The sequence below is a fragment of the Peromyscus californicus genome, unplaced genomic scaffold (assembly GCF_007827085.1).
Source record: "Peromyscus californicus insignis strain IS unplaced genomic scaffold, ASM782708v3 Scaffold_3__1_contigs__length_106647218, whole genome shotgun sequence".
NCBI classification, from domain to species: domain Eukaryota; kingdom Metazoa; phylum Chordata; class Mammalia; order Rodentia; family Cricetidae; genus Peromyscus; species Peromyscus californicus.
In genome coordinates, this window is record NW_026294551.1 from 63260542 (window position 1) to 63280382 (window position 19841).

At 44.2% G+C, this 19841-nt stretch overlaps 1 protein-coding gene across 3 annotated transcripts in view; it reads left to right on the plus strand.

Moving 5' to 3' along the window:
• The first annotated feature begins 6119 nt into the window (after nucleotides 1-6119).
• Nucleotides 6120-19841, plus strand: part of Cops3 (COP9 signalosome subunit 3) — a 29288-nt gene continuing 15566 nt past the window's right edge. Inside the window, exons 1-6 of one of the 3 annotated variants that reach the window (XM_052757368.1) lie at nucleotides 6120-6295; nucleotides 9581-9710; nucleotides 13542-13654; nucleotides 13751-13800; nucleotides 15902-15994; nucleotides 18950-19129. In XM_052757368.1, the coding sequence (XP_052613328.1) occupies nucleotides 6241-6295; nucleotides 9581-9710; nucleotides 13542-13654; nucleotides 13751-13800; nucleotides 15902-15994; nucleotides 18950-19129 (621 nt within the window). In that variant the 5' untranslated portion in view covers nucleotides 6120-6240. Of the gene's footprint in view, nucleotides 6296-9580; nucleotides 9711-13541; nucleotides 13655-13750; nucleotides 13801-15833; nucleotides 15995-18949; nucleotides 19130-19841 lie in introns of those variants that run through there. The other 2 variants (XM_052757367.1, XM_052757369.1) reach the window with 2 other exon arrangements.

Below are 19841 nucleotides of genomic sequence, written 5' to 3' on the forward strand. Positions count from 1 at the left end.
AAAGGAGTTGAAGATACCTGGACGTCACATACCGTCCCCAGAGCTCTGGGAAGGTGGGGTGATCAAAGCGGCAGCCCAACAGAAACTGTGTGGGGGAACCCACCTACACTGGCACCAAGTGTTGCCAGTTGCTTTGCTGAATATTAGGTCTAGCCTACTGGATAGACAGGGTTCTCTCCTTATCCTTTGTGGACTCCTGTCTCTCATACAAGGACAGACAGGGTTCTCCCCTTATCCTTTATGGACCCCTGCCTCTGATACAAGGACAGGCAGGTTTCTCTCCTTATCCTTTATGGACTCCTGCCTCTGATACAAAGACAGACAGGGTTCTCCCCTTATCCTTTATGGACTCCTGTCTCTGATACAAGGACAGGCAGGGCTCTCCCCTTATCCTTTATGGACTCCTGCCTCTGATACAAGGACAGGCAGGGCTCTCCCCTTATCCTTTATGGACTCCTGCCTCTGATACAAGGGCTGTTCATTTTACTATCCTTGTTGTATAACAGTTTCCTCTAAGATTGAAACATTTCATCCTGCAGGGAAGCTCCTTAACCAGGAAGGTAAACAACTCAACATAGCTCCAGGAAGTCCCTGAAATGGACCAGACTTGCTAGGCCCCTCCCTCCTAGAGTCAGCAATAAAGACTGCAGAGACTCTCATAGAAGCCAAGCCGAAAAGAAGACTGAGACCAGACCAGGTGCCTGGAAGATGTTTAGAACAGCTGAGTTAGCTGGAAAGGACTCTCTCCAGCCCGTTGAGCTGCCTTCAGGCTGTGCGGTGTGCTCCAGGTTCCAGCTTTGTGAGCTGTCACCCATGCTGGGGTGGGCTTTGGTGAGGCAGTTGTTGTTGGGTCATTTCTGCTCCTGTAAGTCACCCCTCCCCCATACTCCTGTAAGTAACCCCAATAAAACGCATTGGCTCACCAAGTTGGACTTCGGTGGTATCCATACTTTTGGTCTGTTGTGGACTCCTTATCAGGGTTAAATACACGTGTGTATAACATCTCCCCAGGAAAAGTTTTGTCACACAACGATCCTCCATCCAGAAGACTTGAGGTAGAAGAATGGCCAGAAAATGGGTTTTTTTTTTTTTTTTTTTTTGGTTTTTCGAGACAGGGTTTCTCTGAGTAGCTTTGCGCCTTTCCTGGAACTCACTTGGTAGCCCAGGCTGGCCTCAAACTCACAGAGATCCGCCTGGCTCTGCCTCCCGAGTGCTGGGATTAAAGGCGTGCGCCACCACCGCCCGGCCTAGAAAATGGTTTTTATCTTGGGTGTAACCAAGACCTTGTATAGGGTAAAAGGTCCAAGCCCACTTCCAGGTTTGAAGTGGACCCAGCAGTTCCTGGGCTTGGCTCGAAATCTCACCAATCCCCACCCTGGAAAACTCCTCCACCAAGAAACCCTATATAAGCCTGCCTCCTGCTCAACAGTTCCCTGCTGCTTCTTACCCCAACAGGGGCAACCACCCTTTTGTATGTCTCCCAGTGAGTCTCTTGTGTGAGGTTTGTTGTGTGGTGTGACTTTGTGGTATTTCTTGGCTCCAGACTTCAGGCATAGCTTTCCCTTTAGAGCTGGAACACTTCCACTGGGGAAGCCTTTCTGCTCAGAGCTGTAACACTTACACCTTGGATCCCTATTCCATTTCAAAAGAGTCACAGTCCCACTCTACACCTCATTTCATGAGGTTTTTCATTCATTTTATGAGGAGATACAGAGTAGCTTTTCTCCCATCTTTGCTACAGCAATAGAAACCCTAACTAAGACAGAAATTGGTTCCTGGCTAAGCAGGAACCCAAAATGTGCAATGCTGTTTATCAGAATCCCTTGGCCTTAGATTACTTGCTTGCCTCAGAGGGAGAAGTTTGTGGCAAGTTCAACCTGAACAACTTCTGCTTACAGATAGATTGATGAGGGAAGGGCCATAGAAGAAATCAAAGAAGGAACAAGAAAAATCACTCTGTGTCTCAGTCCAGACCTGGGAAGGCTGGAACCCCGGGAATTGCTTGGGGATTGATTTTCAGCTTTAGGAGAATTCAAACCTTTGTAAGTGTTATACTTTAGATTTTGGGGACTTTGATGAATTGATCTGTCAGGTCTCAGGCAGTATGTATATCCAGAAATGAGCACAAGCTGGACTATAGAAGGATTTCTGGTGGTTAGATAATTCCAGAATTCCTCAGGAACTTGTGAAATGAGTTCCCCATTCTCCAAAAAGGGGTAATTTCCTTTGCCTCTGGAAGAAGGGACATATGGCTCTCCATTGACATGTAACTATGGTTACATATCGAAGCCCACACTGGTCTCCAGGCTCCCTCAGTCCCTATTCCCACATATTTTTTAATACATGTCAAAGCCTCATGCTAGCATCCTGACCCCTGTCACCCCACCTCTACCCCACACTCCTAGGCTGCTCCAGCTTACAGGCTCTCCTAGCTTCTCATCCTCCATATAACCCACTCTACTCTACTATTCCCTCTCTTGCTATCTCCCCTACCATCCTCTCTTCTTTGCTTCCCTAGCCCTGGCTGTGTCCAGCCTGTCTCTGTTTCTTCTGATCTGGCCTCTTCCAGGTACCTCTGGCCGCTCTCTCTCTCTTACTCACAATAAAAGCCTTCCCCCTAATAAAGCAGCTGCCATTTCAGCTGTCTCTTTACCACACGCCCCTCACATACACTATGCTGCCTGTCTCTACTAGTATTAGTCTGTATCTAGCCTCATTGAGGCCGTGGTCAAAAGATGGCCACTCATGTAAACTCTTAAACCAAGATGATGCTCTTTAAACTCAAAGAGGGAGTTCCAAGCACCAAAGGGCAGGAATGTGGTAAGAGCCTCCCAAGAACAAAGGAATAATGTGACATAATCAATACCTCTGTGTGTGTGTGTGTGTGTGTGTGTGTGTGTGTGAGAGAGAGAGAGAGAGAGAGAGAGAGTCTGTTATAACTCTGTAACATAAACTGTTCAACCAAAACGTATGTTGTCACCTAAGGGTGACAAAGGGGCTAAAATGTAAAGGGAAATTAATGAGTATATAAGGCTATATACTCCGAGCTGGGTCTTTGAATGTGAATTTGCTGAGCTAGTGCTAGCGCAAATAAATGCTGCCTCCTGGCGGGTAGCCTTAGTGACCTGCCTCTGTAGGAGAATCTTGCAACAACCTGGCTAAGGGACCATCTCTAAGAAGGCAGAGTCATTGAGACAATGCTCTTTTCTTTTGCAGAATTTCTGCGCCCTAGTGCAGCCTCTGGGAGCCAAGCCACCTGAGGTGGGCGGCTCAGGAGAAACTCTTCTTCCTCCTCTTCTTCTTCTTCCTCATGCTAGCCGGAATCTAAATATGCTTTGTGACCCCTTCTTACTCCTTTCCAAAGTTCCTCACTGCTTGGGTCCCTGCCATCCCACGGCTGACCTCCATGCTGCCTCATGGAGCTGAGTGACTTACGCTGCTTCTCTTCTCCATTCTCCTCCTCCCTTCCAGGCAGCCCTGAGACTTACAGCTTGCCTGCCCTAGGGTTTTACTTTTAAATGCTAATAAAATTGTTCTCAAGCTTCCATTCCTTTCCGTTCTCTTTTCTTGAGCTCCTGCTTATGCGAAATGACTTAGAAAAGGTCAGGTAGCTCCGACCGGGCGCCTCCTCCACTTGGGAGTCACATTTGTCTGTACACAAATGGCTTCTCACTCTTCTTGATAAAATGGTTTACAACACCAAAAAGGCCCTCATTCTTTGCTGAGAAAGGGTCCCAATGTATAAGAATAGTTTGGGTCCTCTGGAGCAGTGATTCTTAACCTGTGGGTCATGACCCCTTTGGGTCGAATATTAGATATTTACATTATGATTCGTAACAGCAAAATTACAGTTATGAAGTAGCAACAAAATAATTTTATGGTTGGGATTACCACATGAGGAATTGTATTAAAGGGTCGAAGTATTAGGAAGGTTGAGAACCACTGCTGGAGAAAGGGCCTTGTGTAATGTTTTAAAGATCGGTTGTACCTAGAGTCCCCCAAAGACCACCAAGAGACCAAATCTGATGCAAAAGCAGAGTCTTTTTATTGTTTTCAAGTTAACCGGGTCTCTCTATCTGATGCAGCAGCTGAGCAGGAGAGCCCCTGAGTAGCAATGAAGCAGGGTTTCTATAATGGTTAGGGTAGGGGGTCTGGGGGAATTCCAACTCTTATATCGTTACAAGCTCAGGATTGGTGCTTACTTCAATCTATGTTTTTTTGTTTGTTTGTTTTTGGTTTTTTGAGACAGGGTTTCTCTGTGTAGCTTTGTGCCTCTCCTGGAACTCACTTGGTAGCCCAGGCTGGCCTCGAACTCACAGAGATCCACCTGCCTCTGCCTCCCGAGTGCTGGGATTAAAGGTATGCGCCACCACTGCCCGGCACAATCTATGTTATTATATCTATTTTGCCAGCAGACCCATTTCCTCTGATAGTCAGACAACCCATTTTTATCTGCAGGAAACTCATTCCCTCTGACAGCTATGGTATACAATCTATAACAGCAGAAAACATCCCATTCGACATAATTGGTACTTTGTTTATTATGCCAGTTATGTTATATATCATATCCTTTAGGTTATGGCAGGAAATGTCTGGTGTGCAGTCCCTAATTGTCTGGGTCTAGGGGCAGCACATCTTCTGATGAGTTTCCCAGGGCCTGTGGCCCCCAGTCTGACCCTTCTCTAAGATGGCTGCAACCATGTCATCCTCTCAGATCAAAGGTCACACTGTAAAAAACAAAAAACAAAGAACTCTGGGCCTGTACCAGAGGTGATGTAATTGCAGCCTTTGACTTTAAAAGCCTTACCTGGCTTTGCTTGGCACCAAGGCCTCTCCCAGGCATGAGCCTGCCCTTCGTGAGCCAGCTAGAGGACTCATTTTATTAATTGGCTGAAGAAGGTGTGGTGATTCATGATTTTCTCATCTGGGTTATTTCAGTGTCTATTCGTAAGCTCTTTTGTTAACCAAGAAATCCAAAGGGGCACTCTGATTCCCATTCACCATATGATGGCTCTGCTGGGATGGCCCTAAGATTTCTGGTAATGTTAATAACAAAGATTTGAGGAGAAAAGACTGCTGACCCAAATCATCATGGCCAAATTAATTAAAGCAAGCTTTTTTATTCATAGACATGGGCTGCCTCCCCCTAAGGTAGGGTTCAAGAGGTCAGCATTGGATGTGAGGGAAGCAAGGTTTTTACAAGGTCAGGAGTAGAGGGTTTCCAAGTGGGGGATTTGGCTGGCAAGACTGGCAGGGTTACAGGAGCAGAACATAAGCTTAAGCTAGTCATAACAAGATCTTGAAAGACAAGACTGCTAGGCGGATTGCAAGGTGGTCTAACAAGGCAACCATAACACCAGGTAGTCATAACAACCTTTTGACACAAAAGGTGGGGTTGCAAGATGGTTATAAACAACTTTTTGAAACAAAGGCATGGTTGTCCTTTCCTGGAACAGGCAGTACAGAACCATTTGTAATTAAGGTGGGGCATCGCCCAATCCTTGAAAAACAGAGGTTTAATCATAAAGAGGAATGAACCTAGTTTGTCTTTACTATAAAGATGGAGGCTGGCTGGTTCATTAGTAACACTTTTTTCCTACCCTGTAGTTCCTTAATTGGCAGAAAAGGAGCCGTTCTTGCACCCCGTAGACAGCATCCATCAGGCTTGGCAGCAAGCGCCATTATCTACTGAGACATCTCTCACTCTCCGGCTTTTTTTTTTAAACCACTTCTGATTTTTACAAGTGGTAAAAACAAGAGACGAGCTAGCCACTCAATCACACAGCTGCTACGGGGTTAAAAACGGTTCCAAACCCAGTCCAACTGACGCCAACTTGAGTTCTCCTAGAAAAAAAAAAACTTTCCGGAAGTGACAATGGAGCAATGTCAGAAATATGCAGCTAGGTGAAAAATGTTCGGCCATTCTCAGCAAAACTGGGTCCAGATGTTTTGTGCTTGAATATTATCCCTTCCTTTCTTATTTCCATTGAATGCGAGATGAGACTTCACAAGTGCTCGACACCAAGAGACGAGGGAAACTAACTTCCGGCGACTAGCGGAACTGTTTCCATGGAGACAGGAGGGGGGTGGTCCTCAGCCAGGTGAGATCTCGCGGTGCTTGGCCGGCGGAAGTGACGTGCCTCCCTCAAGGCTTTGGTGGGTCGAGGGGCCCCTCCTCCTAGAGCGGCGGCCTTTTCCCGCGCGAGCCACCTTTGCTGCTTGGGCCTCCAGCGGGGAAACATGGCGTCTGCTCTGGAGCAGTTCGTGAACAGTGTCCGACAGCTCTCGGCTCAAGGTAAGGCCTGTGCCGCAGCGATGGGCCTGCACGCCGCGGCGCCGGCGCGGATGCTGGGACCGCCTTTAGCTCTAGCCTCCTGGACCTGCTCGGGTCTCGGTACTTAGGGCCGGAGCGCACGGCGGCGAGCAGCACTCCTCGTGCTGTCGGACGCTGTAGTCCCCGCCGTCGCCTTCCCCTGCCTCGGGCCCTGGGGACTTTCCTTCCCCTCCCCCTACGCCCCCCTCCCTTGGCTTTCGGGGCCCCTGCCACCGTGCGCCGCTTGACAGTTTGGGGGCGTGACTTCCGCTAGAGGCATTCTGGAACACCCATTGGTCCTTTGGCCGTCCCTTCTTTTTTGTGATTGGTTAAACGCCCTATCTGTCCTGACGGTCTGGCCGCCCTGTCCAGGCCTCTGGAGCGGCTGGAGGAGACTCCTTTCTGGGCTCCTTGGCTCTGAGGCTTGAGCCTTGGCTGGCCAGCAGCGCACGCTCGGAATCCTCCGCTCCTTTTTGGTCGTACCGAACTCCAGGAGAGCTCTCTCTTTGTCGGACTCCATTTCTAGGGCGTAGAATTGTTACTTTATTTTTCCCTTAATTTACGTGCTGTCTGGTTCATTTGTCTTGATCACTTGAACACACGTAATCTTGAGCCAGAAAAATGTGATCTCTCCTTAATAGAGTTGAGGGAATTGAGTGGAGAAAGCAAGAAAAAATGCTTGAGACAGTGCTTCTCATGGGATACAGTAAATATGACTACAAGCTATTGTTGACATCCTGGAAATTTCTGTGAGGTTAGACTCATCGTTTGTAGAAGAGAGAGAGATAGGAGGTGTGTCGGGGTTGCTGTTAAAAAGGTTTAGATGATACTGTATGAAACCATGCAAAATAAATAGTAATTCTCGTTTCCTTACTAAGCTCACAGGCTAGTTACATACTTGTGAGTTGTTTTGTTTTTTAAATACATCATTTATCTATACCGCACAAATAGGATTAAAGTTAAGTAAAGTGGGAGCGTGTTGGGTGATATTTTGTTTGTGTTCTGGCAAATAAAGCTTGCCTGAAAGAACAAAAAGGCAGAGAAGCAGCCATGACAAACAAAATATCACACAACAGGAATGTGGCAGTGTACTGCTTTAACCCCAGTCAGCACTCTGGAGGCAGAGTTAGGTGGATCTCTTGAGTTCAAGGCCAACCAGCACTACACAATGAGACCTCCCATCTCTAAATAAACAAGTTAAGTGGGGCTGGAGAATGGCTTGGGAAATACTAACTACCCTTCAGAGGACCTGTGTTCAGTTCTAGCATCGTTAGTGACTCCCAACTACTCGTAACATCAGCTCCAGGGAATCCAAAACCCAATAACCTTCTTCAGGTCTCCTTGGGCACCTTCTCTTACATGCGCATACCCACATACAGACACATCCATACAATTAAAAATACAATCAACCAGTTAGTGGTGATGCGCATCTTTAGTCCCAGCACTTACGAGGCAGAGGCAGGAGAATCTCTGAGTGTGAGGCCAGCGTGGTCTACAGAGTGAGCTCCAAGACAGCTAGGGCAGTTACACAAAGAAACACTGTCTCGGGAAAAAACAAATCCATAAAATTAAGTCTAGCACAGCCATACAATTGGACTCCTATGCAGCTGTAGAAAGAAAAGTGCATATACTTTTTATGAACTGAAAAGAAATCTGAGGTCATCATAAAATAGCAGAAAGATGCTTAATAGTGTGTGTGACACACACACACATCCCTGTGAATAAAGAGAAAAACTGCATGCATCCATGGGCAAGCATTCCCATACATGTGGACTATCTCTAGAAGGGTAAGGCATTCATTGATAGCACTGATTTGTTTCTGAGGAAAGATAAGGGTGGCTGGAGTATGGAATCTGAATGGAGAGGTTTCTGTTAAATTTTGTATTATAAACATGCTGTCTATAAACACACATTTATGTTTTTGTTTGTTTTGGAGACAGGGTCTCACTATGTAATCCTGGCTGGCCTGAAATTTGCGGAGATCCACCTGCCTTTGCCTCCTGAGTGCTGGGATTAAAGATGTGTCACCACCCACAGCCATACTATAACACTATTATTAAATGGGACTTTTTTTTTTTTGTCAGTTTGCAGATTAATTCAACAAGCTGTAGTAGGCACTTTATTCTGAAACTAGAGAAGTAGCATAGTCCCTCACACTTGACTTGACTTTGAATTAAATGGCCACCACAATCCCTTGTAGTTCAGAGAGGGCAGATAGTTTAGTCACAGGGAGTGTATGTGTGCTCAGAGACTGTCTAAGCTGATGGTTGAATGGGAGGTAAGTCAGGTAGCAGGTGGAAGGTAGTAGGTACAAAAGCACAAAGAGGAGAGGATGTGGAATGTTGATTTTTCTCAGTGGGCTGTGACTGTGGGGTTGTGGGGATAGAAGTAGGAGGTGTGGCTAGAGAAACTGCAGAAATCAGGTTCTAAATTGGCTCTGGAAGTTGAGCTGATGTGTTTGGATTTCTTGTCCTGTTTTGTTTGTTTTGTTTTTGTTTTTCGAGACAGGTTTCTCTTTGTAGCTCTGACTGTCCAGGATCTCACTCTGTAGACCAGGCTGGCCTCAAACTCGCAGAGATCCGCCTGTCTCTGCCTCCCGAGCACCTTGATTAAAGGCGTGTGCCACCACTGCCAGGTGTGTAAAAGCCTTTGGTGCCTTTAGTGTAATTTGATTGAATTTGCACAGTAAGTAGAATTTGGAACAAAAATCTAAGTAGGCATACCATGTAGAAGATGTATCCATATGAGAAGTGATAAAGTCAGCTTAAGACGCGAGAGGGAAAGGAGTGGAGCTGAGGACCTTGGGGTGGTTAATAAAATTAAGTGCTGTTTGGTTATGAGAGAGGGAGTGATAGGAACATCTATTTCTGGCTTTGGGGTGCTTTCTGGAGACCAGAGGGAGTGGGAAAGTGTTTTCTCTGACACTTGGAGTTGTGAGGCGTGGGCAAGTTGTTTGTTCTGGTCCTTCCCAGTACAAGAAGACATAGCAGACATGACAGATCCTCTTTAAGGCGCACACCTTCAATCCCAGCACTCAGGAGGCAGAGACAGGTGGATCTCTGTGAGTTCAAGGCCAGTGTGGTCTACAGAAAGAGTTCTAGGACAACCAAGGCTGTTATACATAGAAATCTGTCTCAAAAAAAATTAAAAAAAAAAAAAAAAAACAAGAAATTATCTCTAAGTACTTGAGCTTTGAGAAGGAAGTCTGGATGGAGTTCTTTAGTTTGGTTAGCGCCCTAACTCAGCACTCACGTTGTTGTTTTGCAGGGCAAATGACTCAGCTCTGTGAGCTGATCAACAAGAGTGGAGAACTGCTTGCGAAGAACTTGTCCCACCTGGACACCGTGCTCGGGGCTCTAGATGTTCAAGAACACTCCTTGGGTGTCCTTGCTGTTCTGTAAGGCGCAGTTTTTTTTCCTTTTATAGTTTTGTGCTTGTTACAATCTGCACTTTCTAGCGTGCACCCGTGTGTGTGTGTGTGTGTGTGTGTGTGTGTGTGTGTGTGTGTGTGCATGTTTGTTTGAAGACAAGGTCTCTCTGTAGCCCTAGCTGTCCTGGAACTCAACTGTGTAGACCAGGTTAGCCTCAAACTGAGAGACCCACCTGCCTCTGTCTCTGAATGCTAGGATTAGTGTGCACAGCTACACCTGGCTCCAGCTTTATCAGTTTTTGGAAGATTTACTGACTTTTTTTTAAGGTTTTTCAAGACAGGGTTTCTGTGTGTAACAACTCTGTGTGTTCTAGAACTCGCTTTGTAGATGAGGCTGGCCTTAAACTCACAAAGATCCTCCTGCCTCTGCCTCCTGAGTACTGGGATTAAAGGTGTGCACCACCACTGCTCGGCCAAGATTTATTGATTTTATGAGTACGAGTGTTTTGCTTGCATATACAGACATGTACTGCATGCATTCCTGGTGCACACAAAAGTCAGAAGAGGGTGTTGTATTCCCCTGAAACTGGAGTTATGGGTGGTTGTGAGCCACCATGTGGGCACTGAACCTAATCCAGGCAAGAGAAACAAGTTCTCTTAACTGCAGAGTGAACTCTCCAGCTTCCAGTTTCATCATTTTGACTCATTGTTTGTATTTATACAAGTTTGAAAGTTCTTTAAATTTTTTAAAAATGTATGTGTATATGTTGGGGCTGCCCTTAGAAGACAGAAGAGGAGCTGGAGTCCGAGGCAGTTGTGAGCCACTTGACATGGGTGTTGGAAACTGAACTAAGGTCTTCTGCAAGAACAGGAAGTGTTCTTAACCTCTGAGCCATTTTGCCCCTTTGAAATGTCTTTTAAAAAATGACTGGCTTTTATAACTCTAGGCATTATAATTTGCATTTATCTCAGAGACTTACCCACCTTTTCTAACTTAGAAAGAAAATAGAATAGGAAACCGTGGACTACCGTTAGTGACCTGTCTTCTTATGGCCTGCCACAACTTTTTAAACCTATTATAACTGGAGTTCGTTGTAATGGTGTCTCACAGAATTTGTTTTGCTGTTGTAGTATATATAAATGGGGATGTTGTCAGGGCATTTAAAATAATAAACATCTGGCCCCAGTCGCACTAGGAATTCTGTATTTTTAAAAGAAATGTTTAAAAACGATGTATTTTTCTTACTGATATGAAAGAGCAGATAGTATGTATATTTAAGATCTATGTAAAAACATACTTTTTGCATGTATTTGTTTGTGTGTGTTTACATGCATGTGCAGAGGGTCAGAGACAACTTGTGGGAGTTGGTTCTTTCCTGTTGTGAAGTTTCAGGGATCAAGTTCAGTCCTCAGCCTTGGCTGTAAGCACCCTTTGAGCCACTGTTTAGTACAGGCTGGTCCTGAACTCACCATTTTCCTGCCTTAGTCTCCCTAGTGTTCATGCCTATAACCATGAGAACATTTTGATGCTGTATGGTGTCTTACCACTGTATGTTAGCTATATGTAGAGATTGTGTGGGAAGAACCTTGAACTTGGGTCTGAAGCCTCACTTAAATCTATATTCTTTCACTTTTGGAAAGTGAGCCCTGAACTTCTGCCTTTTTTCAGGTGGACATCACAGTGCTTTGTTGACTAATTGTTTCTGGTACATCTTAATAATTATAAAATATAAAATGACATTGTTAAGTGGTACTGTATAGATGAAGTTAGGCAAACGAAAATTTAAATATAGGAGAATGAACCACTTTTCTTGAATTAATTTCAATAGTTGTTGTTTTAAAAGATCATGAACTTTGCTCTAGTGCCCTAATGGTGGCAGCTTTCTATCCTGAAATTCTCTGCAAGCCCATCCGAACGTGTCTCGAGGCAGCCAATGGCACCATCTGCCTGGTTACTCAAGATGGGTCATGAGTGCTCCCTGTTAGGTCTGCCCCTCTTTCTTATTTTGCCTATCAGCTAGTTCTTTCAATATTCCAGGCAGAAATGGTATCCAACTGGCCACAGCATCTTGAACCTGGGCTACTGCCTCAGCCTCTTGCCACGCCATCCCTCTCTTTGCCTTACTTGAGTACATTCTCTCCAAAACAAGAAAAGTAACAAGAGATTAAATAAAATGATATGTATTTATTTTGTTTGTGTGGAGGAGGGGCACGTATGTTCATCCCACATGTATAGAGGTCATTGGACAGCTTACCACGTTGGTTCCCTCCTTCCTCCATGTCACTCCTGGGGATCACATTCAGGTTGTCAGGCTTGGCTGCAATGCCTTTACCTACTGAGCCCTCAGTGGCCCTGGGCCACTCACTCTCTGTGGTTCTTCAGTGCAGGGTGTCTCTGTGTAACAGCCCTGGCTGTCCTGGAACTCGCTCTGGAGATCAGGCTAGCCTCAAACTCAGACCCACCTGCCACTGCCTCCAAGGTATGCTACCTGGCTAGCAACTGATTCTTTTATTTTTTTTTTTTTATTTTTTTTTTTTTTTTTGGTTTTTCGAGACAGGGTTTCTCTGTGTAGCTTTGCGCCTTTCCTGGAACTCACTTGGTAGTCCAGGCTGGCCTCAAACTCACAGAGATCTGCCTGGCTCTGCCTCCCGAGTGCTGGGATTAAAGGCGTGCGCCACCACCGCCCGGCTAGCAACTGATTCTTAACTGAGTAAGTGTCCTGACCACATTGGGGCTTAAAGAAACAAATAAACAAATAACCCAATTACATTGGATAGGTGATAAAAGTTTAGATTCAGTTATTTCTAGGTGTTATATAACCTAATGATTGACCTCATCTTAGAGTTTTTCCATTCTGAACTTGGCCTAGGGGTGCACACCTTTAATCTTAGCACTTGGGAGGCAGAGATAGGTGGGTCTCTGTGAGTTTGAGGTCAGCCTGGTCTACATCGTGAGTTCTGGGACACCAGAGAGGGCTCTGTAGAGAGGCCCTGTCTCAAAAAAAAAAAAAAAAAAGTTTTTTTATTCTGAATGTTGTCCTATTTTAAGGGTATAAGGGTATTTTCCTTAACCTCTGTTTGTATCTTTGTTCTGTATTGTGAGGAGGGAAAAAAGGCCAGGAATATTTAGTGGTTTCTGATACTTAATTTTTATTATTATTATTATTATTATTACTCCCTCCCCTCCCCCCAAACAGGACTTCTCTCTGTGTAGTTCTGGAACTTACTCTATAGACTAGTCAGTCTGGCCTTGAACTCAGAGATTCACCTACCTCTGCCCCCCAAGTGCTGGGATTAAAGGCATGTGCCACCACTGCCCAGCTTGTTTTTTGTTTTTTGGGTTTTTTTAATATTTTTTTTTGGTATAGGTGTTTTGCCTGCATGTATATGCGCACCACTTGCATCCTTGATGCCTGTGGAGATCAGAAGATTGTATCAGATCCCCTAAAAAAAGAAGTTATGGTTATGAGCCATCATGTATTTCTGAGACTTGAACCCAGGCCCTCTGCAAGAGGGACCTGGAGAGATGGCTCAGTGGTTAAGAGCACTGACTGTTCTTCCAGAGGTCCTGAGTTCAATTCCCAGCAACCACATGGTGGCTCACAACCACCTGTAATGAGATCTGGAGCCCTCTACTGGCCTGCAGGGACACACACAGACAGAATACTGTATACTAATACATAATAAATAAATCTTTAAAGGAAAAAAAAAAGAGTAACAAGTGCTCTTAATCACTGAGCCATCTCTCCAGTCCTGTGATACTTAATCTCACAGATAGGATAGACTTCAGGCTTAAGTTGTTTCTGTCCTTTACTATATGAAATACAAGATAATTTGGTTCTTTTTTCCCCATTCTAGGTTTGTGAAGTTTTCGATGCCCAGTGTTCCTGACTTTGAAACACTCTTCTCACAGGTTCAGCTTTTCATTAGTACTTGTAATGGGGAGCACATTCGATACGCAACAGATACGTGTAAGCTAATAATATTTCCTCTTCCTGAATGGCTTTTCCTTTGTAGTGTTTATATTTTCAATATTTTGTTATTGTTTTTGTTATTGTTGCATCTAGTTGCTGGGCTTTGCCATCAGCTAACAAATGCACTTGTGGAAAGAAAACAGGTAAGAAATGTTACTCAAGTATTCATAGTTCTGTTAAAATGTGTGTTTGACTCGTGAACTAGCATAGTGAACATACAGGTTTAGTGCTCAACCTCCCAATTTGTGTGGTTCCTGGAGAGCAGCCTTTGGCTAGATGTGATGCCTCCAGGGAGGTGACTGGTGGTGAGGATTGTTTTTGAAGCTGCAAGTCTGGGCTGGAGATGTGGCTCAGTGGTAGAGCAGTTGCTTGGCATGTGTGAGGTACTTGGCTCCATGCCCAGCGCTGAAGGAAGAAAAAACAAAACAAACTGAAAACTGCCAATTAGTGCCCTTTGTATTATAATGATGCTATTTTTGTTTTTTTCTTTTAGCTTTTAATTATAATTTTCACCTTCTAAAACGCTGAAAGGATAATATAAAGACTTCTTATATGCTTTTGACTTAGATTCTCCAAATGTTAGTGTTTCCCTGCACTTGTTTACCCCCCCCCCCATTGAAATTCAATTTAGAAATTTGTTCCTTATCTTAAATACTTCAGTGGGGGCTCTCTAGACATTCTCATAGACCACAGTGAAGATGGTTGGCATTTGGAAATAGATCTTAAGATAATGCTCTCACAAAACCACAGACTAGCCAGATGTGGCCAGCTATATGGTTGATGTTCTCTATGGCAGAAGCAGACCTCAGAGCATAGGTTGATACTTTGTTGTTTGTCTTTAGTTTGCTTTCACTTGCAACGATTCTCCTAGACTTTGCCTTTGGCACAAATTATGATTGGGTGTTTCTTGTTTATTTGAAAATGAACTTTAAGGCTAGGAGGCTGAAGGCAGAAGCAGCCTTTGGTATTCTGTAGGAGCTCTAAACAGTTTGGTTAGAAGCTGTGGGGATAGAAAGGTGGCTTAGTGGTTAAGAACATTGGCTGACGACCTGGGTTCCATTCCAAGCATCTACATGGTGAGTTATAACTGAATATAACTCCAGTTCCAAGGCATCCAATCTTCTGGCTCTAGGGCACCCAGGGCACCAGGTACTCATGTGGTACATGGACATACATGCAGGCAGAAAAACCTGTACACATTAAACAACAACAACAACAACAAAAAAAAAAACTTAGTAGTGCCAGCACTTGGAAGGTAGAAGCAAGATGATCATGCATTCAAGGTCATCATTGGCTACATATCTAGTTCAAGGTTAAATTGGGCTATGCATCCCTGTCTTGGGGGTGGTTAATACTACTGTGTCTTTTCTGAGTGGTGGGGGAGAGAAGAGGAGAGCTGTTACTATGCCTCTTCTTTATTGAAAAAGCCGTAAATTTATGTACGTCTTTTTAGCCTCATATTCTGACCAGAGAGTTGTGCCTCACTTGAGGCTGAGTACTGTTGATTGTAACTGGGGGTGGGAAGCAGTCTGCTCATGATAGGTGGTTATAAATTGAGTCTTTAGGGCTAATACTCTGTGTGAAAACATGCCAGCACCATCATTCACAAGCTTAGCTTCTAAGTTATGGTGCTAATGTGTGGTGAATGATGCGGAAACGTTCTCTTTGTTTAACTGTTAGGAAAGTACTCTAGTTTTGTATGCATGTGTATGCATGTGGCCATGTATGTGGAGGTCACAGGTTGGCACTGGGTATCTTCTTCTTTCACTCTCTCCCTTGTTTTTGAGATAGTCTCTCATGGACCTAGAGCCCTCTGACTGTCTAGACTAGCTAGCTAGAAAACTGGAGAGGTCCTCCTATCTCTGGCTCTTGAGTGCTGGAATTCTGAGTGTGTACTGTCACGTCCAGCTTTTACATGGGTTCTGGGGATTGAACTCAGATCCTGATACTTATATGTTAAGAACTTTACCAACTGAGCCATCTCCCCACCCTCAAGAAAACAGTACAGTTTATTACTGATACTCAGTTGATTTAAAAATGATACTGAAATTAAGTATTCCAAGAAACTTATCAAAACACTTTCTGACTAAATAGAGGCAGACATTTCCTGACATAGTATGGAAAACTTATCGCTACGGAAGGAACCTGTCAATTAGTGTTGTTTTTTATTTGTAAGTGACAACATAAGATCCAATGTGCTGCCAACTTTGAGAACTTATCTGAAAGAGATGTCATTTCTGACAGCCCCTTCGAGGAATTGGCATCCTTAAGCAGGCCATAGACAAGATGCAGATGAATACGAACCAGCTGACCTCAGTCCATGCCGATCTCTGCCAGGTATGCAGCAAGTATGTGATACCACCTGGTATTGGTGTGAGGCTGTCCGTGGGCACATGCGGTGTGGAGATAAGGGTGTAGAGTGTCGTGTGGGGTTGAAATATGGAGGAGGGGGCTTACGAATGGGATCATCTTAACGGTTGTAGCAGTTTTGAAATTTAAGTCATTTTCTGGTCACTAAATTATCGAACTTAGAGTAAAAACACAGGCAATGTTTTGTATCTTGATACATTTTTTATTTACCTTTATCTAAGTAACTCAGAGTCCAAAAGACCCCCCAAAGGTGAGGATGTATGATGAGGTCTCCCTGCCACTGTTACTAGCCACAGTTCTTTTCAGAGAAAACCTTTATGAGGAAGTTGGTTGCAGCTCTGTGGGTTTGGTCCTGGATTTTGGCACCAAAATGGGAGTTTTACAACTCTGGGGGAGAAGTATCCTGGCCACTTGGGGAGTCAGGCGACGGCTGGAGTTGTGATGAGACAGCAGCCCTGGAGGGCGAGGTATCCCCGATACCTCGAGCTGCTAGGACAGCTCATCAGGGAAGGGCATCCTGACTGTTCGGGAGAGTCAGGCTATACCTGGTGTGGTGAGGTATGGTCTCCCCGCAGGATATAGCAATCCTGCTCCTCTCCTGGAGAGCCGCTACAGCTGAGCTTTGCTCAACCCCCACTTCAGGGGGCTTCCCAGCAGAGGTCTGCTGCTTCTTTGGTTAAGATGTTGCTTCTTTTGCTTCACTCTGCAAAAGGGGAAAGCCCTGGAGAAATGACTCCAGAGAAAAGTGTTATTTTTTTCAGCTCTCCCTTGCTCTGTCCACTGAGGGACATCTCAGCAAGGTTCTTCTCTGCACCAGTGAATGAAGATCTTCACACCCAAAACTCCTTTGAGAAAGATTTATTTGGGAAGGAGGAGTCCAGGAGAGTAGCTGCCTCTCTATCTACCAGGGTGGAGAGAACAGGCAGGGCGGTTTATATAGTCTTGGGGCAGAGTCAACCAGGGATTGGTTAGTTTTTTTTCTGCCCAGAGATTGGTCAGTTTTGTGGGCTAGGGGCAGAGATTACCCTGATTTCAGAGCCAAACTGTGTTTCTTTCACTGGCCTTTCTTGGCTTTTTGACACTAATTCTAAGGCCAAGGCGTATTTCTTTCACTGACTCTGATTCCAGGGACCAAGAGTATTTCTTTGGTACTGGTTTCAGAGTCAGGCATGTTTCCTTGGTTCTGGGTTTGGGGATAGAGTATTCCTTTCTCTGGCTCAGGTCCCAAACCCAGGCTGTGTTTCTTTCCCTGGTTCTGGGCTCCAGGGCCAGGGTGCTACTCTTCTGCTCTGTGATTAGTTGGTTTCATAGGTCGGTTGGCCAGGGGCAGAGATGGCTCTAATCTGAACTATCTTTCCCTAGTTCTGGGCTCCAGGGTCAGGGTGGGTTTCTTTAGCCAGCCCCTCTTCCCTACACCCTTCGTTAGTACTTTGTTGTGCATTTCTTCAAAAAATCATTTACACATACAAGCAAGTGTATACACCTACTTTTTCTTTAAAAAACAAAACAAAGCCCACAAGTCCCAGTAATGTGTGGATTTCCATATAGTTTGCTTTTTCCTGTTTAATGCATCTTAGAGATGAATATGTGATGTGCATTATGCTACACAGCCTTCTGTAATATGAGTAGGTCACACTGGAGCTAGACCGTGGAGTGTTTGTGGTGTGGACTACCGACATGTTCCTTTTTCTTACATCTTTCATTTTTCAAAGTGCTTTTGTGACGGGGATAGCATATACCTAGTTCTTATTTGATTTGATTATTATTATTGTTTTTTTTGTTTTGTTTTTTGAGATAGGATTGCTCTTCATAAGCTCTAGCTGTCCTAGAACTCATTGTGTAGACCAGGCTAGCCTCAAACTCACAGAAATCTACCTGCATCTGTCTCCAAATACAGGGATTAAAGGCGTGCACCACAATACCTGGTTACACCTAATTTTTATTTTTTTCATTATTTTTTTATTTTTTTTTCATTATTTTTTAAAATAACTTATTTGAGTCCCAGGAAAGGCGCAAAGCTACACAGAGAAACCCTGTATCGAAAAACCAAAAAAAAAAAAAAAAAAAAAAGAAAACTTATTTATTCTTATTTTATGTACATTGGTATTGGTGTCAGAGTTGGGGTTACAGACAGTTGTGAGCTGCCATATGGGTGCTGGGGATTGAACCTGGGTCCTCTGGAAGAGCAGTCAGTGCTCTTAACCACTGAGCCATGGCTCCACCTTATCTAATTTTTGGAAGAGGGCTGCTCCTCAGTGAGTGCAGACCTCTCCACTGTGGCCGTTGTTGGGTACATCACGTCCCTTGTGTGCTTGCACGTTTGTTTTGGTTTTTGGTTTTTCGAGAAAGGGTTTCTCTCTGTAGCTCTAGCTGTTGTGGAGCTTTCTTTGTAGACCAGGCAGACCTCAAATTCACAGAGATCCATCTGCCTCTGCCTCCCAAGTGCTGGGATTGAAGGCAGTACTGGTCTGTTTTTGTTTCACTAGTTCAGTGAATTGAAAATGAATACTGTTCGCTCATCCAGAAACTCAAGAGTGGTGGATGGGTACTGAACTGTGTCTGTGGAATTCTGATTTTCAGTTCATCTGTGATTTGTTCTACCTTAGTGTTAGTGTTTTTACTTTGTTTTATTTTTATCTCTCTCTTTTTTTTTACCCCCCAGACAGGGTTTCTCTATGTAACAGCCCTGGCTGTCCTGGAACTCAATTTGTAGACCAGGCTGGCCTCGAACTCACAGAGATCTGCCTGCCTTTGCCTCCTGAGTGCTGGAATTAAAGTCTTACACACCATTGCCTGGCTTCTTTTCTGTTTAAGTCATTAATCAACTGTAAAGCAAAATAATATTATCTTAAAATTTTGGACTCTGAATTTTAAATCTGCCATGGTGAAATTTAAAATGATTTAATACAAATTTCTTTATAGCTTTGTTTACTAGCAAAGTGCTTTAAACCTGCCCTTCCATATCTTGATGTGGATATGATGGATATCTGTAAAGAGAATGGAGCCTATGATGCAAAACACTTTCTGTGCTACTATTATTACGGAGGGATGATCTATACAGGACTGAAGAACTTTGAAAGAGCACTCTACTTTTATGAGCAGGTAATCAGTTCTCTAAAGACTGTCATGTGGTTCTGAACTTGTGTGATCAGAACAATCCCATAGTGTTACTGGTTCATACATACTAGGAGAGCTAAGGTTTAAAAAGACAGGCAAGGATAGTCTGTTAGCAAGGATTCAGGGAATTTAGGACCCTCATAATTGTGGGTGGGATTGCAGAATGGCAGGTACTTCGGGAAAGAGTTTGGCAGTTAAGATAAAGCTCAGGATCTGAGGACTCAGCTTAGTGGAAGAGTGTCTACCTTGCTCATAAATTCAAGGTTTGGCTTCAGCTCTAACACCAAAAGACTATATATATATATATATATATATATAATATTAAGCATGTGACCCAGCAGTTTGACTCCTAAGAATATATTCAAGAGAAATAAAAAACACTGTGCACATAAAAACATGTAGAACCAAAAGGTAGGAACAGCCCAGCATACTCATCAGCTGAAGAACGTCCATCTGTGGAATCATTTAACCACATAATGAAGGGAGGTGCTGGCCTCAGGATTGAACATTTGTTGAGGTAAAGAAGTCAGTCACAAAAGATCACCTATTATGATGCCTTTTGTACAAGTGTCCAGAGACAGAAAGTAGAGTATGGATGCCTGAGGTTGTGGGGAAGGTGAAAGATGACTGCTTATGAGTAGGGGTTTCTTTTTGAGGGATTGGGGTGTTCTGGAATTAGGTAATGGGAATTGTATTG